Source organism: Ptychodera flava, chromosome 8 (assembly GCF_041260155.1).
Source record: "Ptychodera flava strain L36383 chromosome 8, AS_Pfla_20210202, whole genome shotgun sequence".
In the NCBI taxonomy this organism is placed as follows: Eukaryota; Metazoa; Hemichordata; class Enteropneusta; family Ptychoderidae; genus Ptychodera; species Ptychodera flava.
This window is the reverse complement of record NC_091935.1, coordinates 15,231,363-15,257,629: the sequence shown is the minus strand read 5'-3', so window position 1 is coordinate 15,257,629 and position 26,267 is coordinate 15,231,363. Positions and strand designations below refer to the sequence as shown.

General features: G+C 37.3%; 1 protein-coding gene across 2 annotated transcripts in view; it reads left to right on the top strand.

The window, feature by feature from the left end:
• Positions 1–479: 479 nt before the first annotated feature.
• The window catches only part of LOC139138597 (ubiquitin-protein ligase E3C-like), a 32,674-nt gene continuing 6,886 nt past the window's right edge, over positions 480–26,267 (top strand). The window contains exons 1-21 of one of the 2 annotated variants that reach the window (XM_070707034.1): positions 480–553; positions 776–926; positions 1,196–1,249; positions 2,636–2,851; positions 4,760–4,872; positions 6,327–6,487; positions 12,179–12,335; positions 12,801–13,051; positions 13,629–13,786; positions 15,038–15,222; positions 15,453–15,539; positions 16,578–16,729; positions 17,744–17,973; positions 19,688–19,792; positions 20,664–20,879; positions 21,426–21,570; positions 22,132–22,376; positions 23,101–23,225; positions 23,747–23,837; positions 24,868–24,966; positions 25,756–25,912. In XM_070707034.1, the coding sequence (XP_070563135.1) occupies positions 861–926; positions 1,196–1,249; positions 2,636–2,851; positions 4,760–4,872; positions 6,327–6,487; positions 12,179–12,335; positions 12,801–13,051; positions 13,629–13,786; positions 15,038–15,222; positions 15,453–15,539; positions 16,578–16,729; positions 17,744–17,973; positions 19,688–19,792; positions 20,664–20,879; positions 21,426–21,570; positions 22,132–22,376; positions 23,101–23,225; positions 23,747–23,837; positions 24,868–24,966; positions 25,756–25,912 (3,013 nt within the window). In that variant the 5' untranslated portion in view covers positions 480–553; positions 776–860. Of the gene's footprint in view, positions 927–1,195; positions 1,250–2,635; positions 2,852–4,759; positions 4,873–6,326; positions 6,488–12,178; positions 12,336–12,800; positions 13,052–13,628; positions 13,787–15,037; positions 15,223–15,452; positions 15,540–16,577; positions 16,730–17,743; positions 17,974–19,687; positions 19,793–20,663; positions 20,880–21,425; positions 21,571–22,131; positions 22,377–23,100; positions 23,226–23,746; positions 23,838–24,867; positions 24,967–25,755; positions 25,913–26,267 lie in introns of both variants that reach the window. The other variant, XM_070707033.1, reaches the window with a different exon arrangement.

The window sequence follows — 26,267 nt, the reverse complement described above, 5'->3', positions numbered from 1 at the left end:
ACAAAATCATCAAACTTCGTGATCAGAATTTCAATTTTTTTTTCCACAGGCAAAAACATTAGTCTGATTTAAAAAAATAATTTCACGTAGTACAAATCTCAATATTACAATGCAACTCTGCAAATACTGCTGGAGTGCGCAGTACATCAATAGTATATGGATGTTTGAGTTGCATACACCTTACGAACTTGATTGGACAAATGAAAATCAGAACGGATCGACAATTTCCGGCATAATAGGTTATATTAGCTTTTGTTTCAGAGTACTGTCTTATACTTTTGGATGCTACCCCCATGAAGGTAATAGACACTTCCGAACGTACATTCATGTAAAGATGGGTTAGCCTTCTGACGTCATCATGATGCGGCATTTTCTTAATATGACGTAATGCCATATATCAGTTTATAAGCACTCATATGATTGGTCTAAAACGGAAGCTGTTCTTGGAACAGACCAATGAAAAATACAGTAATAAACTTCATGACGGTTCGCCATTTTGGATTCACCCGTGTCGAAGTAGTCGTCGCTATTGAACATTCGAGAAGTTTTAGAGGTTAGTGGGTGGGCTTTTGTTGGTTATTTGGTGGAATCGCGCAAACTCATATCGCTCATACACTCGATACTGTACAGGAGGAAAGCAGTCTCGCTCACAGAATCGTCATCAATTAAAAAAGTTTGTCCTCCATTACAACAACGACATCACTGCACTGGAAACTTATATAAAGGTGCTCCGTAAATTCTTAATCGTTTCTGCATTTGGTCGGTCATTTTCCAGTCAACTGTGATTTGCCTCTGCTACAAATTTCTAAGGAAAGAGAACAAGACACCAGCAACAAGGCCTACCATCGTACGCGGACGACATGTTTGGTTTTGACGGGGACTTCCGGACGAGACCAAAGGTTTCTCTGGGTGGCGCTAGCAGAAAGGTAAGTGTACCAAAACAAAACAAACCAATCGTTCTCTTGTCAGATAAGTACAGCTGATAGAACTTGGCTCGAATATGTCAACCAAGGCGAGTATTGAAAGTTAATAAAAATCCATATAGAGTATTTTCATTGCGTAATATTCGTAACCTTCACCTTCAGAAGGCCAATTCACAGTACTTTATGTACCGTTTTATGTTTTCACCACAATAGAATACACCGTACCGTATTACACGTATAACATTATCTATATTCTGTGTCACTCAATACAGGAAAAGAAAGAATCATTACTTCTTAAGAATCAGCTGGAAAGACAAAAGAGAGAGGTAATGTATCATGAATATACTTCCACGACACCATACAAACCATTTTGGAAGAGGGCAAGTTCGCTGTAGATTTTGTTGTAAATATTTTTATTTCCCACCTGAGGAAATTAATTTTCCTACCAGAGGCCTCCATTTATGAAATCCAGACACGTTTAACACCTGAATTTCAACCGATCCATTTATGATATTCTAGTAGCAACTAGCAGGCCCCCACAATGAAAATTTGTTGGTACTGCAAATTAAGTGACCGTATAGGTCCCTTATGCCTCATCAGGGTTACTTTGTGCATGTGGGGTGACCATGGCCCCACCATGAGTGGCTCAGTCCATGGAGGTATAGAGAAAGAGTCATACTGAGATTCAGTCATTGAGATGTGATAGTAATGTAATAGATGATGACTTTCACTTTTTATTCACATGCAAGAGTCATATTTCTGAGAGGTCAATTTTGTGTCAGCAAAGTGGAACAGAAAGTACAAAACATTGAAAAGGTTATGGAACAGAATCTTCTGAACCTTGCTATATTTATAAGGAATTATGGTGTTTACTGTGATAGAGGGACCATGGCTGACCCCTGCAGTGGCTACCTACAGTTAGCTGTTTACAGTTAGAGTTATGTTTGTACTTCATTCCAATTTACTTGGATTTATCCATTTGATGGTGTTCAGTTTTGAACATGTTGTTCTTTGATCTGAAATGTATCATACCACAGTCTCTGTTAGGGGCAACGTCAAAAGTTCAATATAATAAATCTAACTTAATTGCTTAAGTTTAGCCTCAGACCCCCCCCCCCCCCCCCCCTTCTAACTTAACTGACCTAAAATTGAAAAACATTGCAGACTCATTCCCTGTACTAATTCTTTCAAACGACGTACCAATGTACCATTGAATTAAATAAAAATTGAAAACCATTATAAAGTAACAAAAATACGGGTGACTGGATCGGTTTTAGCGTACAAAAAACAGCCTTGAAATCGTAAAATTTGCCAAAAAGACGTTAAATCGTTTTTGACTGCACAGAAATTAATTTGGCCAAAACCCCCCACCCCCAAACTTAAGCAATTAAGTTTTTTTTCAAACATCGATCTTTTGACGTCGCCCCTTAGTGTGTGTTGAGTAATAAAAGATTGATTGATTTATACTGGAGATAACACCATTGACTCTTGAGAGAAATTGCCATACCTGAATATTAGAAATTAATAATAATGATTAATGTTTTATCATGAATTCCAAAGAAGTTGTTGACTTCAGTTCCGAAGATGTCCAACTTTTGATCGTTTTGATGGCAACTATTACCTGTGAGCCTATCTGTTCATCTAATCAAGAAATATAAATAACAGGGAATGTAAGCCATTTCACACCTCATGTTTTTTTCCCTTTGCTACAGGAAAAAAGAAGAGAGATTAACAGTGCTGTCAAACTGCAGTGTTGGTGGAGGGCTTCATGGTCTCGACAAAAATTGCGAAAATGCAGCCGTGAACAGTTTGATAAGCTGATGTTTGATAGTCAGAAAGCAAAGGCACAAGTGTCCTGTGATACTCTTTCAGAGCTCCAAGGGTTGTTGCTGTCGTTTTTCAAGGAAAGAGATGACGCGGAAAGATTAGTAAGTCTGCGTTTAACTCATTCAAAATCAACCGTTACGCATCATCACAATTGGGTAAAGTCAGTAAAAGTTACATGTTTATGTATTTTTTAGCAAGACATTGTAAAAATCATATTTGTGTCTTTAAGTATTAATATCTTCAAATCATTATCTTTTAAAATACTTAACATGAGACATGGTATTATATACAGGTTGATTCATATAGTCTAGCAGATGATTTTGGCTGGAAGAGAGGCTACTTTGTCACGATTTTCATGTCTGTCGGTTATTAAACACATACATGACAAAATGAAAAACCTTTTTCCTGCAGATTGAAGTGCCTTGCTCCATTTTGATAATTTTTGATAATTTATGTTACTTGTTTTCACTTGGGCACCTAAATTGTAGTCGATAACTTTTCACCGTTGTTTACTCTAAATATTTGTACTCCTTTCACAAAATGTTTCAGTTTATTATTGTTCTGCATTTTTGTCTTGCAAAAAGTAATATGCCTTATATGAAGACTAAGAATACGGAAAATGCGAATTTTAACTCTTTTTTAAATTTTGCTGCTGTCTGGTGACAAATATAGTGTGTTTCGTGTGCTTTAATTTACATTATCTCTTGTTGTGTAGAAATTACAAAGAATCATTTTGTCAAGGAAAATGACCGTTTTTCAGTCCGAACAACATAAATTATGTACTTAGTGGCATTTTCCTTATATAGATCAGACAAGCAAACAATCACAATATACAGATATTTGTCCTAGAATGAGTAGCTACTTCAGCTTCTGATAATCAAGAATTGACCTATTGTTTGTTGAGGATGGCTGCAACATTTGAAAAGTGGAGCTACGTTTATAAAGATGGAGAAAATGCAACGTTGATAACTTATCTGCATCCTAAGTTGAAACATACAAAGTTCATAGACGTTCACGTGAGAGACACTGACTTCAGAGTACGGCAATAGGAAGATTATGCAGAGGATAGCCGTGTGTGGGTTGTAATTCGATGTCTGTGTACTGACCTGTATATCCTGAATGTATCCAGGTTTAGATTCTTTTTATCTTTTAATGCTATAAAAAATGTATGTTGTAGTTCACAATGAATCAGACTTGAAGGAAGTATGCAGAGTAAATTATCTTCAACAAGTTCAATTTGTTTTAATAAGTAATCTATGCCTATCAATGCCTATCAGAAATCTGGATAAGAGTGCCTGCATTTAATGTACTGAAATTAAACAACTTTAATTCTACCTGATTGTTCTGAACTTGAATTTCTCATATTTTTGGAGATGTCATGGATACAGTACACAGGAGGGAATCAGGAAAAACAACTACCGTTGAAAAAGAAGTCTTTCACATGCATTAGATAGAAACGTGACTTGTAGATTCCCAGGGGGGATTACTACAATATCTTTCTACTGTCGTGCAAGTAATAATGAAACACCGGTACCTGCAGAGAACATTGGAAATTACTACATTACTGTTTTCAGGGCAATGAATAAAGCTGTATACATATCAGTACTGCAGTGTTTTTTCAATCATAGCGCCTTTGTCTCCCCCCACCTTCCATAATAACTTGAGCCACAGACATTGTGCTTTCTGATGCATAATATTTTGCCATCTTTGAATTATCTTAAGAATCCCTAACAGCTTTTGTCATTTGCCATAAATCAGTGTATGTAATACAAATGATTTTTGCAATGCAGAAAAATATTTGAAATCAGTAATGTGCAATGTTGTTTGGAGGGTGATCAGACAAAAGGGCTGTGATAGCATCTGCTTTTGGCCTATTACAAGTGTTATTGTGTGTTTGTGTGTGCATGCGTTTGTCTATTTGTCTGTGTCTGTGTATCCGTACATGAATATGAAAGTTTCATATGGAAACACAGTTATCATTCTATCATTCCATTTTCATTTTCTCACAGATTTCGTTGTGCCAGCTACTCATCAAATACTCGGAGCTTTCAGTGGATTCACTCGTTAAGGACCCACCTAAATGGAACTACCAAGCAAAGAAAATCTTACTGGCATGCTGTAGGTGAGTGATCTTTGCAATGAACAATGTACAAATAGCGTTGTTCGTGGTTTTAGATTTGTTACTAAATATTTGTGGACACGCACCACGTCGGACATCGCTGCTTGATATACAGACAAATTTTATTGTTGCATGCTTGGCTGTTGTTACAGCTTGTGGTCTGAGCCATAAATTAGTGTGACTTTTTGTATCCATTCTAACACTAGCAGGTTTTATTTTCACAGTTCTTGCAGATAATGCAGACAAATATTTATTTTTGCACATTATGATTTGGATATTTTGAAGAATCTTGCTGTCAATTACTCTAGTTTGTTGGGTTCAATGTTGCTACTTAAGTTTCCAACCACTATCACTCAAGAACCATATTGTAGAATCAGTTTAGGTACTAGCCACAGAAACTATTCATCACTTTGACATGCATTATCAATATTCTGATCTTTATCTTAAATAACATGATTTGTAGGATTATAAAATTTTCATCAGGGCAACTTATTTTAGTAAGTATCATGATAAGCTATGAAAATAAGACAAGGTATGATGAATAGCTTCACCACTGTGTTTTGACATTTCCTTAATAAATGTGTGTGTGTAGGAGTTGATAGTGTCTATGTGCTTGTTGTTGGTAATAAGAAATTAATGCAGTGCAACATTACGCTTTTGCAAAATAACTGCATGGAACATATCTGACTGGGTAAAAACTACAGCCGTTCCAGCCAAGTCTGGTTGACTCATCCTCCGGACGTAGAAATGATATGTAAATATTACAGACACTTCCCCCTCAAGTAACGCTTCAACAAGGGTCCTGTCAGTGTGTGGGCTTTATCTGTCCTATTTCAAAGTGTTTCCTAATACACTGTATGTAACAATGTGGTACGGAAAAATATTGGAACTGTTCAAGTTGTTTATGTCATTTCAAATATAGTTGCAGTGCTCTTGAGTGTAAACCATATTGCCATTTTTCAAAAGTGCCATGACTTTTGTTTACCAAACAACTTGAGCAATTTAAAATGCTGTTTCAGTCCCTTCTGTGTAGATATGTCATAATAGGAAACTACAGTGTCATGTATGAAACACAGAACAGTCAAAACGAAAAATTCAACTGATGCATTCTCAGTGAATTTTACATTTGACTTGTAAGGAAACCTTTGCTTGCCTGTTTTATAAAGTGAGTCGTCGGTGGAAAGAAATGCTTGAGATAGTGGTTTACGTTCAGAATTACAGGACCATTGATTTGTAAGATTAGCCTTAACAATAAGTTGGTTGGATACAGATAGTATAGGGTATGATCTATGAAGTCAGAATTCCATTTTTTGTATTGATTTCTTTGTAAGCCTGTCTCATTCGATCGGCATGCTGCTTTGCCTGAAGGAGTTGCAACCTTTAGAAATATCCCTTTTACCTTTCAAATTTCAAAGGTTATGGTGTGAGATTACATGCGTTGATTTCCTTTAATAAAGGTTGCTGGAGTCTGCTCTGCATGGGTCAATGCCAATAGCGCCCCCGCTTCGAGTGATGGAAATCTACACCAGTATCGACACCTACACAAGACATAATAGACTAAGCGAAGCGGAAGCAATCCGGTGTGTCATCAAGCTTACATCACATTTGATAGATAAAGGTAAAAATGAACCTTCATGAATTTATTATTTCAATCATATTGATACAATTTTTGAATTTGCATTAACAGTTTGAGTACCAAAGTCAGCTTTTGTTTGCCTACATTAAAATATAGTGCAGACAATTTTTTTTCGGATTTTTCCCAAAATTTGATAAAAAATTGTAGTCCATGAAAAGTTATGTCCTTTTGCTCCAAAATTACCAAAACAATTACAGAAAAATTCATGAAAATTTGTAAAATGTTTCACTAAAATTTAAATTGGAAAAAATACAGCTGTCTAAGTATTAACGGTTGTAGAGAGGGTGGTATTTGCTAGAAATCGTCCTAGCTGTATTTGAGTTGTCAAATTGCTGTCTATGAGAGAATGCTAACTTGTAAATCAACCTTTTGTTCACAAAACCCATTTTATTTTCTGTAAAAAATAAATTTCCACCTGAATTTCCAGTCCTATTGACCTTAAAGCCCCAGTATTTGTAACTTTTAACAATTTTTTTCATATTTTTGATTAAAATGACATCCTCAGTATGTGAAAGTAGACCATAATTAATACTGAATCGCATGGTATGCATGCCCAGCCCGCCTCACGATTAACAGTAAAAGGAGTGAAAAATGACTTCTTGTCCGGACCAGAAGTCAGCTTTGTTGACACACGAAACGAAACGTAATCACACCACCGCGCATGCTCAACCACATCTACGCAAGTTTTACTGTGGCGTCCGTAGAAACTATACGCTCTTCGAAAAGGTCTGGTCCATCGAAACTGGAGACTCAGCTAAAAACGCGTGAAAGTTGGGTGAAATACCGGAAAGATATAAATATGTAAGTGTTCACAGATTGTTCCGACTATAATGAGCCGTGCAAACAAACGTCTTGAACAGCTAAACTAACGACGGAGGCAGTCGATTATAGGCTTCATGCACTGCATTGCACGTTTTGACCGACGGTACGGAGATCAAGTTGGGTGCTGAATGAATTGAGAGAGAAAAACATATATGAATAAAAATTCAACACTTCACCATTGTAATCATTGAACTAGTCGTTTCTTCCATTATGGAGAATAATGAAAATTAAATGACGGGACTGATTCTGCTCCGTCTACTCGACGAAGTTTTGTGTACGGCCAGGCTACGCTGCATGCAACACAGCCTATCAACTTCGCATATTGTTGCCGTAATTGATAATGCTGAGAAAGGAAAAATTATATCTTGAATGCAGTAAAAAAGTCTTACTTATTAAATTTAAAAGTATTTCCAAATAATATCGAACGTAACGGGTATCTAATCCTCACAAGGACTACAGTAGTACAATTATCGGCTAGCTGCGATGCGATGGAGCTCCAGGCACGGTAGAAGTTCGAACACAAGAGAGATCCCGGCCTCACTGCAAAGTCGTCCCCTGCGCACCCGCGCCCGGCCCGACAGCAAACTAACCTCTTGGTTTGATTCTGTTGTTTACATATTTTTTTATAAAATTCATGATTCATATATCTGACTTTCACAACTGTACAATTTGCTTAGGACTGTGATTTTAGCTGTAGTCTACAGACGATCGGAGGGAGCTAAGGCAGGCCCCAAATTTGCACGGACAATGCCCGGGACACGCAGATGAGAAAGTCATTCACATAAACCTAAATGAAGTGATCAATACAAAACTTTTAAACATCACTGGTTCTGAAAATTTATGATCAATGGTTCTGACCTATGGATTTTACACTGCGGCGCTGTTTTTTTGTGTTTGGCCGGCTGCTAGTCCTGTAAGGCTGTACTACATGGAGGTAGTAGACTGTACAAGCGCGGCGGGCCCGGGCCGAGATTGGTGTGGGGCCTGCAGCAAGGTAAAGTTGAAAGCGTCCATTGCAGAATGCCCGCGTATTATCCTTTCGCGTTTGGGAGGAAATTTACCGCTGTATTCAGAATGCCTTTTTACCAGTATAAAAGCTCAAAAACTGATGCATCAAGAGCCAAGAGTCTGTAAATTTCTTAGCTGTAGGTCCATTGTTTTTTCTAAATTTTCGCTGAGATACAGCCGTGCGTGTACTGGTCCCGATCGTTCTGACTCAGGCGTTCACAGCTGTTTAGGGAGCCGTCATTATTTACGACCTGGGGGTCGGAGTAATTACATTAGAAACTCCGAATTTGAGTCACACCCAGCCAACCATGATGACTTTGAGTAACCCCCTCTCTAACAGAAAGTTTGGCTTACCTGAGCCCAAGTAACAATATGTAGATATAAAAACTCACCTAATAACCAGTCTATGACCATATAGGCCTAGTATTGTTAAATGTGGATGGGTAGCATGTCATTATGGTATGGTTAAATGTTCAAATGGTTGTTGAACACAAGTCAATTAAAATAAACATTTCTATGATAATATAAAGGATGAATTCACAACAGTTCAGTTTTGTCCTAGATCCTGTGCACTTATAGTAATATCTGTCGAGAACATTTTTCCATGACCCAGCCTCTCCTACATCTCTGGTAACGACTGTAGAAAACTACTGTGTGACATCATCATCACCACTGTCGATCTTCATCTTTACTGTCACTGGTGCCATTGAGTACATGAACAACGATATCATTCTCATCGTCACTATCTTCTCTTTCATAATAAGTATTGCTAGTAGTAGCAGCTACTTGTAGTTTTTTGCCTTGCTTCATCTAGTTGATATTTATTTGTTCTGTTAAAATATTTATTTTCTTTTTATTTAATATGTATCAGAGTAAAATATACATTATCAATTAATCATTATGTCATTGAGGACAGAGTAAGACGAAGGAAAAACATTTTGAGCACCCCCTTATTAGCTTTCAATTTTTGAATGACCCCCAGGTCGTAAATACTGACGGTTCCCTTACTTGCTGCCAAAGGCCATCGCGTTCACAGCATTCGACAGCCTACCATACATTGCCAAACTATGTTGCTTCGATTTCGCAGTCATCTTGCCGCTAAAGCAACAATCAGCTGAAATTTATTACTTCAAGTTACTCAATTTTGATAGCTATTTGCCTACAGAAGTGAGCCAAGTGTATATAGTGTCGTCTTGATTTTACATCGGTACCCGGAGTTCTGAGTGACCAACTGCAGGGTGCGCATCGGTGCACTGCCGACTGCAGTTTGAATAATCCGTATATAACGCACACTGTACCAGAATAGAATGTCAGCCTCCTCTGCCAAAGTTCTGTATCCTCTGAAATACAGTAGCAGTACGTATTTGAACAGAGAAGAACAAAATAAAACCATTCGCAGGTCATTCAGCCGGCGACCATGGGCGATTTTGATTACCCAGGCAGTGTGGCGTGGCATGGCAAGGCCCCAGGAATGTTGCAGGCTCGATGATGTCATCAGTATCGGCGTTCTAGGTCACGTGCACAGCCTACAAGTTGTCAACAAACCCGCACGGCAATCCAACTCGATCGGGCAATATTTAGCGTTTGTATGTCACTACAGGAGCACAAATTTGGCTTATTTCTTCACTGAACAACATTGCACGATGGATGTAAGAGAATAACATGTAATTTCGAACATAAAAAAAGGTTAAAAGTTACAAATACTGGGGCTTTAATATTTTTTCATAAAGTTTGTATGTGGACTATACAATATGCTATTCTTCCTATCACAAAAAAGCCAGTTTCAAATATTAAGGCATATGATCAGATCAGTACAGATTTGATAAAATTAGGTGCAACACCGTAACTTCCGCTTTCCATGGATGAAAAGTTAGTTACAGTGGAAAACAACTTCAAATTATCACAGAACTTTTAAGATTCTTGCTGAGTAAAGGACTTTTTGTGACACTTAAGTTGTCGACTGCATTAACTTTGTTAAAGAACCTATTGCCAGCTTTTAAAGTAACCCTTTCATGGCCCACCGACCAAATTGTTTTGTATTTCAGTTATCAGTCACACAAGAAATGTGAGCAAATTTCAAGTGAAAGTGAGGGAATTGGTGTGCCTGCACACTGAAAGTCATGTTGTTCAATGCAAGGCATTGAGTTTAGAGAATGAAAAAGGTGTCATTGCGTTTTCTTTATTGAGACCGAAAATATACATGCTATATATATGATATATATTCATAGATGATTGACTATTTTGCGGGAGTTTTTCAGGACATATATCTACAGCGGAAGTCTTTGCCCACCTACACACTTATATGAACCTCCCTCTCATACTCTTACATTTGAATGGTTCGCTTTGTTTAGGGTTTGTGGTAGGGGCCTGCGTAACCCTGTACACTGGTAGTTTGACATCACTTTGTACTGAATTCTGTCGTACAAATCAAACAGTGTACAGGGTAGCTTGAACAGAGCGGCAAAACCTAGGCATCTTTAATTTAAATCACAGATTTGCACATTGAAGTGTAATTCTGTATTTGTTATCAATAGTACTAAGGGGTCTATTTGAGGCATTTTACACATGCATGCAGCATCATGGAGAATTTTTACAGGCTCTTGATAGAAAGAAATCAATGGTTCTCAAGAGAAGTAAGTGTACCATCCCTATGCTGTACTGTGACCATAATGTACATGTATCACTGTAATATCTCAGGGCTTTAGTAACCTCTTCACCACCATGGTTTGGCCCAAACCCATTGTTATCAGTGGTGACTGTGGACCTGTTTACAGGGAATGAGGGGTGAACAGGGTAATCAACAGACAATTTAGTGGGACAAACAGATGTTGGAAATATTTTCAAGTTTCCAAAGAAGATGCAGAAGGGGACAAAAGAAGCCATACATGTATTCCCAGTAACTTCTGAGAATATGAGTGAACAAGCATTTTTTTTACTAGAGATTTCAGTCTCTGATGTTTTAGACAGGAAATCATGTTCTAGAGAAGGATTGGTAATTGAAGTGCAGTCATTGGCTTCTTGAAGGGATTCTCAAGCCGGATTTAATAATCTAGGTTAAGATGTAGGCGGTCTTCTTTGATCATGTTCCTGAAGGACATAAATTTTGATGTAGACTACATAATTTACTTATGCTGTTGCAAAGGGAGAGAGAGAGAGAGAGAGAGAGAGAGAGAGAGAGAGAGAGAGAGAGAGAGACAGACAGAGAGACAGAGACAGACACAGACAGACAGAGAGACAGAGACAGACAGACAGACAGGTACTGGTAGGTAGGAAGAGAGAGAGAGAGAGACAGACAGACAGACAGACAGACAGACAGACAGACAGACAGACAGACAGGTACTGGTAGGTAGGAAGAGAGAGAGACAGAGAGAGACAGAGAGACAGGTACTGGTAGGTAGGAAGAGAGAGAGAGAGAGAGAGAGAGAGAGAGAGAGAGTATAAGGAGACAGACAGGCAGAGATACAGAGATGAACAGACAGAACCTAGAGAGACAGAGGCAAGGAGAGGGATGGGGAGATTCAGGCAGGCAGGCAGACAGACAGAGACAGAGATACTAATAGAGAGATAGAGACTGAAAGAAACATACAGAGTAAGTCAGACTGAGGGAGGTAGGAAGAAAAGGAGAGGGGAACAGGAAAGAGTAGGTGTATGAACATAATGAGGGACAATACAATGTTTTGGGGAAGTGGAAAATATTTTCTCCTCCTACACTTGTAAATCATACAAAACGCTAAGGCTCTCCAAGGTATTCCTTTCATGATATAGGGGTATATTATATGGATCTATAATTGTACTTCTGCAGTACATGTGTAGTCTAACAGGAAGTTTGATTTACTCCCTCAGGGTACTTCCAGTCAATAAGAATACTCCTTGATGAGAGAGTTCCCTCCAGCATAGAAATGTCTCCCAACCCACCCACGCCGATTGCAGCTACCGCTCTGGAATTAGTTCTGAGGCCTATCAAATTAACTGATCAGTTGAAGAACAACATTGAACTAAGGTGTGGTTTATTTATCAGGTCTTTCAAGAATTTTTATGTCAAATGCGTGAAATATATAAAGAAATGTTTTTTATTGAATTTTTCAAAATGAAATTTTAGCTTCAACACCCTCACTTTATGTAATTTGTTGTGAACTATATACATGCAATTTTAGATCATGAAACATATGTTTTTTATGTATTTGTTTGTTTTACTTAAAAACACTTTTTTTCTTAAATTGCCATACTTGTACTGAAACAACAGACACACACTAAAATCAACAGATCATGGCATACCTTATAGTACAACGTATAGTGAATGACCCATGTTTACCTCTAGCGGTATGAGCATAATTACGAGCATGAAGGATGTATGTAATGAATACCAGAATTTTGGTTTGTTTTTACTTCTATACCATATTTCTCATGCATTCCTTTTGACACACAGTGTTCACTAAGGTCTTATGTCTACTTTATTCATTTTCAGAAATATTGTCTTCAAAGGCCTTTGCTTAGATCTCTTGTGTCCAAGTTTCACAGATCAAATAGCACTCTTTCTGTTACCAGCATTAGCGCACGGAAAATACCCCTTCCCGTTTGTGAACTTTCTTCGAACTCTCATACCACAAGATACAATGGAGACCAATCAGAATACAGACACAGGTGTCAATCATCTGATTGTGTGGGCATCACCGTGGTTACTGTATTCTCTTTTATGTTTGGGTGAGCCAGTCGTCGGTAGGTACAAACAAGCTGAATACTATGAAATCCATATTTGTAACCCTCTTACTTTTGACTGGAAAACTAAATTAGATTGTCATGTTTCCCTTTTAAATTTTCAAAAAGTATGATTAACAGATTTTTAAAAGTTATGCTTTGTCATGTTACAATGATTCCTATATTGAAAAACTTTACTGATCATTTTCTTCTTCACAAACAAACCGATCGCAGAGATTCCGCTTAGTCTACAAGTTTTGCCGTGGCCAGATACCCAACCACTCTCCTGTATCTCGTGTAGTTGTGTGGCAATACATTGCTTTCTCATTGAATCTCATGGAACTGAATTTTTTACTTTCACAAAAGTGAGACGGTGAAAACTTTACTCACTTCGAGAGCTTCAAAATGGGCCTCCACAAGTAAGTGGTAAACAAGAGAAGAATTGTTAACAGTGAAAGTCAGAATATTGGCCCCCGAAGCACATTCTACCTAGAGTGCCAGACTATTTAAACGTTTTACCGTGATTCTTACCTTCATACACTGTAAAAATATCACAGCATTGATGCAATGATCTGACCGAATTCTTTACTTTCAACAGACACACTGGCACAGGAAGATGTGGTGCTATATTTACATGTGTTAAAAGTTCTCTTGCCATCCCTACCGAATGCTCAGCTTCTTTACGGTAGACAGAGCTCCACCATGGAAGACTCCGATTCTGAAGATGAAGACAGCATGGCAACAAGCCACAGTGAGGTGAGTGTGCTACCCCTGTCAATCCCATAGTTTGGTCAAACTCCATTGTTCAGGATGGGAAGATGCACATGGGAAAATGGGGTAATGTCCTGTTGCTGTCGCTAGAACATGACTACAAAAACACTGGATAAGATTGTCACTGAAACCTGTAGCATTTCATAATTTTTCTTGAGAAATGTTTTCTGCTTTACAAATACAAAGAGGTGTTTTTACCAGATTATACCATTTGAATGAAGTTCATAACAAGAAAAGCATCTTCAAATGCCCATTTACATCGCCAAAATTTGTACAACCTTTTTTCCAAAAATTTGGATGTTGTAAAGGAAAAAGGAGGTTGAAAGAATCTGGCAACTTCTGAATTAATAATAATAAACCCTTGCTTAAGGTGAAGTACTACGAATTACGTCAAAATTAAGTTGTGGTGTCATTTTTTTTAAACTTTGCACAAATATTCTTGGAAGTTGTGCAAGTGCAAAAATGAAATAAAAAATGGGGGTCACCATGCTCGTTTCCATGGAAACGGACGTTAAAATGGCGTCGTTAGAAATAAATAAAAATGATATAATTCACTTAAACTAATGAAAGCAATTATAAAAAGCTTAGGAAATGAGTTAATTTTAATAAATACCAAGACTTACGATCCATATCTATCGAATATATAGTTTTCATGATGTTTGTAAAGAAATTTTAACATAAGTATCGATTACAAAATGACGATATCGAAATTATATCACTACATAATTTTCAAACTTTCTTCCTGTCGCTTTGAATGGTGTCATTTTGACCAAACTTGGCGAATAAAATCCTGATATAATACCATTTTGTTTACACTTAAATAAAAGGGTGTCACCACGCTATTTTTTACAATATCTCCAGGTGAATGGGTAATATGCGCCATGAAAATGGGAGAGAAATGTTAATTTTTACGCTTATATTGAATAAAAACCAGCTTTCTAGGGGGTCAAAATATGACAAGGTTATAGGTCACATGTATTTCTAAGAGACTGGGTCAAAAAATTAGGTAAAAGCGCTATTTCAACAATGACAGGTGATGTTAAATACATGCGCTACAAAATAACCCATTTGCGGCAGGCTGGAGTTAAATCTGCGCAGAAACGTTCTAAAGCGCGTGCGCGTCCGAATTCGTCGCCCTTTACCTTAAGAACAAACAGGCTGTGTAAACTTGTTGTATCAATGATTGAATACTGAGTGAACCGTACCAGCCAATTGTGACATTCACATTTCTTGCAGATGAATTCAGTCACCAGTCTTCAGTCTGTCCGGGATCAGTGTCTGCAGTTGTTCAATTCAGTGAAACACGTGAAGTGCCTGCTGTCAACTTTGAATCAGAGCACACAGCCGTCAACGCTGACAGCGTTCTGCTCCATCTGCCATACTCTGATGACACAACAGAGGCTATATGTACACAAATCAAGGTAAGAAACGTTCTGTCCATGTTGCCATGTGCAATCGGCAAATTATTCGAGAATGCTTGTAGTACCTGTGCTGGTCTAAATGTACATGGTACAAACAGTCAATTCACCAATCATCACTTGTTTTCCTATAGGAATCAAATGAACCAGAAAAATGATGAAAATATTTGCATATTATGCAAAAGTGATATTTTCTCTCAGACTGACAGTTAATATTCTTGTTTGATTTTCAGACTGCTGTCAACACTTGCATTCCATAAACCGTTCCTGAGGCATCTTTGGCAAAGCTTAACATCAGCGTCAGCGAGGGCAGTAACAGGGTAAGCATACATACATGACACTGTGCATCCTTTTAAGTAATTCAACAGACCCAAAATGAACTGTAAGAAGTTTTTTGCATTACTTTACCATAGAAATATGAATCTCCATAATGAAATGCAATATTTGTGCTTCGTATCAAATGCAGCTGGTATTTATCATAATATATGAGCTCTAGCTAATAGGAACATGGCAACATTTTCATCTTGACTATCTTTTTTCCTGGACTTTTGTCAAATAGCAAACCATGGGGGTTCAATAGTTACTATTTGAGATCCAAATATAAGAGTAAATTTGCTGAAAAGGAATGTACCAATAGCTGAAATACTCAGTCACTGTTAAAATCACTGAAGATTTGACTTAATTTTGGACAGTCTGCATGAGTACATTGTATCTGAATTTTGTAATGAAGTTCGCCCCTCAAAGTTGAAAGACTTCAGTTCAAACTTTCCCCAATTAAACTTGAAACTATTTCCGTTGCAAATCAAGAATTAAAATCAGGGTCACCGTGCAAGATTTAGTCCTAGTAAAGTATTTTATCTAAAAAGTACAAATATTTGAAAATCAAAAATGGCCGCCATCTATTGGGAAAACTTTAATTTTTGATTTCAAAAAAAAGATTATGAAAACTAATTTCTCCACAAACTTCAAAATTAACCCCAACAAGCAGTAGACCAGAAAGTATTTGTAAATAGTTGAAACTCAAAACATCTGTCAAAGAGGCGCATTTTTCCCTAACACCGAAACTACATCATTCAGTTTTACCACTGCACGCGCACGACTTCGGACAGCACTGCCTAAAATTCAGACAAATTTTGTTGTTGAATGCACGGCTGTTGTTGCAGCTTGTAGTCTGAGCCATGATTCATACAAATTTATAGTGTAACTTTAAGTAGCCATTGTAATATTAGCAGGTTTTATTTTCGTCGTTTTTTGCAGAAAATGTGGACAAATATTTATTTATGCATATTAATTAGAGAGAACAGTGACGTCATTTGCGATCATTGCTATAAAGTTAAGATATGTATTTATTTACACAGGTTACAAACACCTCTGATCACACTTCTATCAAGAGGATCCCAGTTACAGCCTAACGACACCAATCGGATACTGCCTCTGCTGTCACTGTTTTGTTCGCTGTTTCTTCAGGCATTAATTACCCTGCATGATGCAGAGTTCTATGGTAGTACAGGTGAGTTGAAAATTCTCATAGTCTGTCCCACATCTGACAATACCAATGTATCGATTACTGTGACACATAGATCCTAGCTGCATTATTCTGTTGTCATATCTTTCAACATGTCAAGGCCAAAGGTTTTATAACCAGAAAGTTGGACCATATACAAGGAAACAGAGTTGAGAATAGAATTAATCTGGTTTGGTCCAATTTTGTCTTCTCCCATCATTTGGAATTAAGCAGTTGCCTGAAGCAATATAAGTCAACTCAGTGGACACAAGAGGCTCAAATATCAGGAAGTTCCATTTACAACTGAAAAAACTGAAGAGACTGTAGTCCTGTTTTATAGAGTTTTCAGTTTGAGATTCACTCCTTGAAGAAATTGCTTAGTAGCTTCATGGTACTTGGTTCCTCAGAAATTCACTCAATGCATCAACTGAACATTTTACCTTTTGTAAAAGATGGTACAAAAATTCTGCTTGAAGTAGAAACTACATTTACAGACTATCTAGACAAGAAATCACCAATGAAAAGCAATCCTGGGCAAATCAACAATACTTCTTGAGGAAAGCTCTCATGTATTTGAATGTTGGGACGCTCTGAGAACAGCAAAACTGTCATGTAATTTGAATGTTTGGGCTCCCTAAGAATGGCAAAACTGTCATGTATTTGAATGTTTGGGCTCCTTAAGAACAGCAATATTGTCATGTATTTGAATGTTGAGACTCCCTAAGAACAGCAAAACTGTCATGTATTTGGATGTTAAGACTCCCTAAGAACAGCAAAAGTGTCATGTACGTGTATTTGAATGTTTGGACTCCCTAAGAATTGGAAAACTCAGGTATTTTAATGTTGGGACTCCCTAAGAATGGTAAAACATAAATTTGACTGTTTGGGCTCCCTAAAAAGGCTTGAAAGATCAGTCAGAGATTACCCTGCAAGAAGTCAGAGTTATGACAGTCTACCTATTTTGAAATGCGTCATAAAATGGCGGCACAAGGTTTTTTATTTATTCTGAAATATTCACAGAAAGCAACAACAGCAGAAGTTTGATGCCATTCAGGCTGTCAGAGTTGGTTCAGATGAGTCTGACTTTGAGAGACGCATGCCTTGGTATGATAGAACTGGCACATCCAGAGACAAAACCCAGCGTCACTGAAGACTACATGAAAGCCATGACCAGTGTTGGTGTTGTGAGGGACATCATCTCGCCACAAGATCTGCAAAAACAGACTGAAAATTGGGCACATGTTTTTAAGGTTAGATACAATTACATTGTGGATATCTTTCAAGAAATTTCCCATTTGTTTAGTAGAAAATTATTAAACCTTTGAGTGCCAAAATCAATTTTAGTCACCTTTAGAAAATATACTACAGTCATTTTTTTTCAGATTGTTATCAAAATTTTGATGAAAAATAGTACCCCATGAAATGTGACATCGATTTGGTCCAAAATTATCAAAATATTACAGAAAATTTCATAAAAATTGGTAAAATGTTGCACTAAAACTTTGGTGGGAACAATTACAGCACGCAAAGGGTTAATATCTTCCTGTCTTTTCATTTAAAAATAGAATGTTACAAAGAACTGTTTTATGCTCACATTTCTACATGACAAGTTTGAGATATTATGCTCCCATCACTTTACAGTTAAAGTAATCGCTTATCAAATATTTTAAAAGTATTGTCATTTTTGAGCAAATTAGAATGGCATATTTCAGCAATAAACCACACCAAGCAGTATTATCATATACCTACATTCACGTGCCTGTGTAAAGCTACGGGAGAAAGCGCCCACAGATCCGTGCATTTTTTTACGTATCACGCCCCGGCCTGGTGCCCAAATATGGGCAATCGCGTGCATTTCTGAACTATCTCGATTCTGGTTACTACGCGCGTTGCTATCGGCAAACGTTCCATTCGTACACAAAATCAGCGCGAGATTAGGAAAACGTCTGCTCGCTCAGATCGTAGTTGCGCGTGGCGACAGTGGAGCCGCGCAGGTGACATCGGCTTTTATTTCTAAATTCTAGTGAAATCCTGTGTATCCTAAGTGCGTGCCTGTTCAGTGTTAATTACAAGAAACTGACATCACGCTTTTGTCCTTCTTACACCTCGATTTCAGCCTTGATCGCTGTTGGTCACGTACAGTACGGATGTTGCTTTGCGCGTTCTAGAATTCTGCAGGTAAACAAATGACGTCATTATGTATGTCAATCCGCGGCGGGAAGCGGCCATCATATTTCTGAAAAACTGACACAAATGGCGATGAATTTTTGATATCGCACGCATTTTTATCCCCTAAACAATGTTGAATATTATGTAAACATATTTATCATTCCATAAGGTATATGATAAAACCTTTACGGCCCTGATACAGCTTTTGCGGCCCTTGGTCGTACGGCGTACGGGCCCTCGCACGCTCGGGCCCTTCCGCCGTACGACCTCAGGCCGCAAAAGCCGTATCAGGGCCGTAAAGATTAGTATACCACAAGATTTTGACCAGTTCATGACATATATGCACGAGTGATAGTGAGTGCATCTATGAAGTGAACTGGTCCCTTACTTAGGTGGTTTAGTGCTATTGTATCATAACAGTACATTGAAATTCTGGCATGAAACATCAAAATAGGAATTTTTCTCAAGCTGAGAGCTCGGGTGTGTTTCAACCATGCTATATTGAAAATATAGCATGGTTATTTTCATGTCTCGACCAATCAGATTGTATTTATGCCATCCAAATACTGGTATGATATCATTCTTTATTCTTTGTATATGTGATAATTTTTATCATACGATTGACACCACATCAGACTAAGTTCACATTAATTTCTACCAAAACTTGAATGAATGTAGATGTTTGATACACACATTGTTTCTTATTTAAGATCTAAAGTATACATTGATTATACTTTTGTCTGCTCAGGGATCAGATCTTTGAGATTATAATTATTGGTCTTTTTGCTTCACCAGGTGACAACCCAACTGGTAAAGCAGTTACATGAACGTGATATTCGACGTCAGTTCTGTCCCGATGGTCACTGGCTGTCACGACACATTTCCATCAGTGCTGATAAGGTAGCAGTTTAATTTTTTACACTTTTTTTTACACAATCATGAACATCACTTGCATGGTACATTTGGTCCGAATTTCAGAACTTCCCTGGAAGTGAAAAATGAAACTAAATCTGTCATATGGTATGGAGAAATTTTCAGCCTCAATATCTGAGCAGCATAAATCTCTTGAACTTGTCTGTGGTCACCACAAGGTGGCGCTGTATTTGTCCAGTTAATGTCAGTTGTGCATAGCAAGTTTTTTTGAAGATAATTCTGTTGTCACTTTGGGTATATTTCGCGTACTATCCACTGAAATCTGTTCTACAAGTAGCAGACAAACCAACATAATGACAGGAAATAAAAACTAGGGACACAATATTCAAACTGCAAAAAAGTACAACTTATAAATGGTATAAATTTTCAACCATCCATGTTCACAAAGGCAAATTTCCTTGTATAGAAGAGTGCAGGGTTAGTACTATTGTATTTCAAGTATGTATTTCTCAGATTGTAATTGTGTAACAGTACTTTTAGATAATTTAAGTTTAACCACAAGGGTATTGTTCCTGAACAAATACAAATACAAATGGCAGCATATATCACAGATGTATCCTTAATTATTGTGCATGGGTTTGAGCTGTATATTGAAAGTCAGAGGGTACAGTCACATTGGTGAGTGCATTTTATTCCACATTCATGCAAATCTCTTCTTGAGTTCTCATCAAGAAATGGATGTAACTCTGAGATACATGATAATTTTGAATCAGATATTTGTACTGGTAGTGCACAAGGCAGAGTAGTTGGTCTGTTTATTCTTTTGGAATTTCTGAAAGTAATCAGACAATTGTGGACTGATGTAATGAAACAAAAATTATCAACCTTGTGTTTGCAGTCAAGCAAGATTCACAGAGGTCACCATGCAGGGTTTGCTAGGATGGGTAATTTGAGACTGTCCAACCGACTATGGACTCTGAGACATTCCATGGCTCCGGCCGGTACCATTGTCCCCGCTGATGAAGACGGTCCTCCGATGACCACTACAGAAGCCAGGCAGCTCACCATACTGACTGAGATGCCTTTTGTCGTTCCATTTGAGGAACGAGTGAAGGTGAGAAAGTTGCTTACCAACATGGTATGAACCCTTTCACCACCATGGTTTGGTCCAAACCCATTGTTATCAATAGTAAATGTGGACTTGTTTACAGGGTATTAGGGGTGAACAGGTTAAAATACAGATCTGAACCTCTGACATTGTTCTGTATGACATTTTTTTTCCTCTCAAGTTTCAAGAGTAACCGTCTTTCCTTTGAGTGAGTGACATCTTTGTAGATGAGTTTTATAACAATGATATTAAAATATGACCAAAGTGCCAACAATATTCCCCAGAAAATGCTGACAGCAAAACGTTTTCACTTCAGTAAAATCTATGAAGTAGACACAATATGTCTTTTGTGCTCTACCTGCAAAGCCCTGTAGTTATGGTAATATACAGGGATATTTTGGGAGCTAGCAAAGAAACACTTATTCTATTTTAGGCCTTATGAGCAAATTATAAATCTTGCAACAAAGTGGAAATTGTCACTTTTTCATAATAAGCTACAACTCGCTGATTATAATTGTTGCATTTAATCGTGACACCTGTCTCTGTTTTCAGATTTTCCAAGGTTTACTGGTCAAGGACAAGGAAGAGACACAAGGCGGTGAACTTCAGAATTTCTTGGTAGGCCCTGCCATTGATGTCATCATCAGAAGAAACTACATCTATGAGGATGCATTTGATAAACTCAGACCTGAAAATGGTAGGTAGAGCCTATCTTCATGTTGCATTCAAACTGATTGTCAATATATCAATGATAGACACCCACCACTCAGAACGTCATTGTAATAACAGTATTTTTTATATGTTTATGGGGATTCCGTTTTGTATTTGATGGTTCTGAAAACTATTACTGGGTCCATCTCAATGGTCCAGATAGTTGGACAATACCTACTTTTGAATATAACTCCATCAATATTTTTCAGAACAAGTAGAAAGCCCACTTTCTGTAAATCATTTGCATGTTTTTGCATGTATTTTCCATTATGAAGCAACATTTTTCATTCAAAGTGACCAGTAAAAGGTCTGTTAGTGTAATGTCAGGATCACCTTTAACCATTAGATGGTCAAAAGTACACTCTGTTGGCTCTCACCACAGACTGTATCAAATCACATGAGGTTTCCAGCCTGCCTGATTTGAATAAAAACAAGCATGTACCTGTATCTTGTAAAATTGGAAGACCTGAATGAAGCTGCCACCAAGTGTCATATGTCAAAATTTTCCTTATCTTTTGTTTTTAATCATGTTCTGAAACATTTTCAGAGCCAGATTTGAAGAAAAAAATGAGAGTTCAGCTTGTGAACTATCAAGGGCTGAATGAAGCTGGTATCGATGGTGGAGGACTATTTAGAGAGTTCTTGTCACAGTTACTGAAGACAGGGTTTGATCCGAATAGAGGCTTTTTCAGGACAACTCACGATAGACTACTTTACCCTAATCCTCAAGCTTGCATCCTCCAAGAAGATTTCACTAAACACTATTACTTCCTTGGAAGGATGCTTGGAAAGGTTAGTTGGGTGAATTTTTACTTGTTCACCCCCCTGAGTCCTTGTAAGCAGGTCCACATTCCATTGATATCAATGGGTTTGGGCCAAACCATTGTGGTGAAAGGGTTAAGATTTAATCTTTCCACTTTGAAAGAATTGAAACACCGAAACCAAACAGTGGCACACTTCTAGACAAACTAAGAGGAAAAGGTATTTGTGAGAAGGTTTTGGTTAATGATGACGGTCATTTTGACAGTGTTACCTGTTTTTTTTTCAATGCTGCCATATTAGAGAACAGCAGAAATGTCTCACAGGTTAAAAGCTATTCATGCATGACCCCTAACCTTTGCAAGTTCCGTGCATATTCACAACTCCCTTTATTTCAGTCATGGTTTATTGTTATCTCAAAAATTATTACTGGTAATCATCGTCCATTTGCATTAGCTGATAGGTATTTTGAGTGAGGGATGCAAATTGATGCAGGAAATTTGAGCCTTATTTATGTACACCAAGCGGTTGAAAGGCATTGTATTAAACTTGGATGCTAGGTGATGTTAGCTTTTGCCAACCAAATATAGGAACTTTGGGTGGTCAGTTTAGTCATAGTTTATGACAATAAGAAACAAACACCATTCAGTGTGTATTTTTCACAATAGCCAACACACACCATTCCATGTGTATTTTTCACTCTGCTTTAAAATGCAAGGCTGAAATTGTAACCTGTATCTATTGTTTAATTTCCCAGGCCTTGTATGAGAACATGTTAGTTGAGCTACCGTTTGCTAGTTTCTTTCTGTCAAAACTGCTTGGTCGACATTCATCAGACGTTGATATTCATCATTTACATTCTCTAGATCCCGAAATGTACAAGTAAGTCTGCTCATCTCTCTCTCTCCTGATGCAGTTAGGTATTTACTTGCAATGTTGAGATAGATTTAATTCTCTTTTGTGCACAACACAAGACTCTTTAAGTTAAATTCTTATAGATATGTCGCTCTTGCAAAACACGTTTCTAATGTGACTTCAACTTGACAGTCTGAATAATGAAATTGTCTTTTGATATGTCAGTGTCAGTCCATGGTCAGACTTGAACACAGACACAGACAGAGACCCAGACACACAAACAGACACACACACAGTGTATTTTATGTTAGAAATTGGCTGTAGACCAAGTATCATGATGATAATACATGGCATACAAATTTTAAATCTTTTTCAGAATTTTATTTACCATATTTCACATCTTACAATATATGTATAGAGCCCAACAGAAAGGAATAATATGCAGACTAGAAGTTTGCCTTCACATGGTATAATTACACTAAAACTGTCACAATTATTTCATCTGTAAACATTGTATGACTGATGCTATTATTTTTCCCTCATCACAGAAATTTACTTTTCCTGAAAAATTACGATGGTGATGTTTCTGATCTGGGTTTAGATTTCACGGTTGTTGACAATGAACTTGGTGAAGCACAGGTATGGACGCTTGGTAGTACTCTAATAATGTTATGTTAAAACTTTTATTTGTCGATTTCAATCAGTTAGACCAGTTCAAGTGCTTGTAAGGTAGTTTGTGCCTCGAAAGTGAAAGACTTAAACTTTTGCTCAATCTTTCCTTAAGGAATCTTTCAACTGTTTTCTTTTAAAATCAAGAATAAAAATCAGAGGTCATCGTGCAAATTTTGGTACTAAGTAAAACAAATTAACCAATATGGCCACCATCCCTGTGTTAATTTTATGGAGAAAAGTAAAATTTTTGATTTTAGAAAAACTAAGACAGTAAAAATTTTTCTTACACCAAGAGCTTTAACCCTTTCACCACCATGGTTTGTCCCAAATCCATTGTTTTCCATGGTAAAGTTGGACCTGTATACAGGGAACTGGGGGTGAAAGGGTTAAGGTAGAACGCACCTCGGGGACAGACATGCGGACTCTCAAACTTTTACAATTCTGTTCTGATATACCACATGTGGGGGTTCATTTTAAAGCTCTTGGTGAAAGAAAACTTTTCACCGGCTTAGTTTTTCGAAATTCGAAAATTTTTATTTTTCTCCATAGAGTTTACACAGGGATGGCGGCCATTTTGAATTTCTAATATCGGTAAATCTTAGGTTATTTGTTTCTCCAGTACCAAAATTTGCACGGTGACCCCCTATTTTTATTCTTGATTTTGAAAGAGATTGGTTGAAAGATTCTTTGAGGAAAGTTAGAGCAAAAGTTGAAGTCTTTCACTCCCGAAGTGCATACTAACTTAAAATGAACCTCCACAAGTGATAGATCAGAAAAGAATTGTAAAAGTTTGAGAGGCCAAATATCTGTCCCCGAGGTGCATTCTACCTTAATTAATTCAGCATTCAAAAAAAATTATCTGAAAACATAAGAAATACTTTCTGGAAGGATTCCAGGGGGATATCTATCAGATAGGGACTATTATTGTACACTTTACATTCATTGTGTAATCATGAAAAATAGCTGTACAAGATTTTGTCACATTTTTCCCTGATAGGTCCATGAATTGAAGCCTGGTGGACGTGACATAACAGTGACAAGCAATAACAGAATAGAGTACATTCATTTAATGGCAGACTACAGACTCAATAAACAGGTAATGTATAATTGGCCGTCCATCCTAGTCTGCTTGCACCAGGTCTTGTTTCAGATTACCAGTGTTGGCTGAACATAATCTTGTGATCCAGTAAATCCTATAATCCCAGGAATTTCACTGGAAATGTTTGACATAGGTACATATCAATTGGGTGAAAATGTAACAAGTTGATCACACCGAGCAAAAATTGTACAAACTTCAAATCAGGAGTTATGACATCAGAGAAAGTTCTACTTATTTACCTACATCACTGAAGGGAGCAAATTGTACGGGCGAACACAGTGCCCAAATTAAAGGTATACAGTCACTTGTAATCTAAATATGCCCATATATGGTCAAAGGGGCATTCCTTGGTATTCAAAATGCCCATGTGAGGGCACTGTTTTTAAAAGCGGCCACCCGCTTAAAATCTGTGATTGGTGAGATTTTCTCTTTCCATGGTAACTGTGGCAAAATTGGAACAGGTGACAGTATTAAGATATACATAAACTCTTTTATTTCAATGCATTGACACAACTTAGCTCTATGTTTCTGACTTTAGCATATCTGTAAATCTCTGAATGACAATATTTGAATGAAAATTAATTCTATATTAGATAAATTTGAAAAAAAAAATTTAAAAAATGAAAAAATTGTATTCTTGAAAGAATGGTCTACATTAAAATGATACTAAATGACACAAAAAATTGTAGAATTCAAAGTTGATGCTTTCAGAAAGACAAAGACATCTTAACATGTTGCTATGTGCTCTATTAGGTATCTCGATGTCTTGTGCATTTTGTACCATAGATCCGTGCCCATTGTACAGCATTCCGGGAGGGACTTTCCAACATTATTAATTTGGATTGGCTGAGGATGTTTGATTATCATGAATTACAAACACTCATATCTGGTGCTCTAGTTCCTGTTGACGTGGAAGACCTCAAAAGACACACAAATTATTCTGGTGAGAAAGAGTTTCTTAAACTTACATGCAATGTGCATAGCATATACAAACACTTGCATATGTGCATGTACACTCCTACAAAAATACGTGTAATAAAACATGGTTTTTATGGATACTTGTTTGTCACATATATTTGAAGCTAATCTTTAGGTTGGATAGAATATTACTTCTGTTCAAGACACTTTTACTATCCCCAGGTATTAATGTAAAGGTATTACTAGGCATGCATCGATAAAAAGATACATTAAGATACATATATACATTCATAGATACAGATATTTGGACATAATTATACTTCCATCCATCCATCTATCCATTCACCCATCCATCCATCCATTCACCCATCCATCCATCC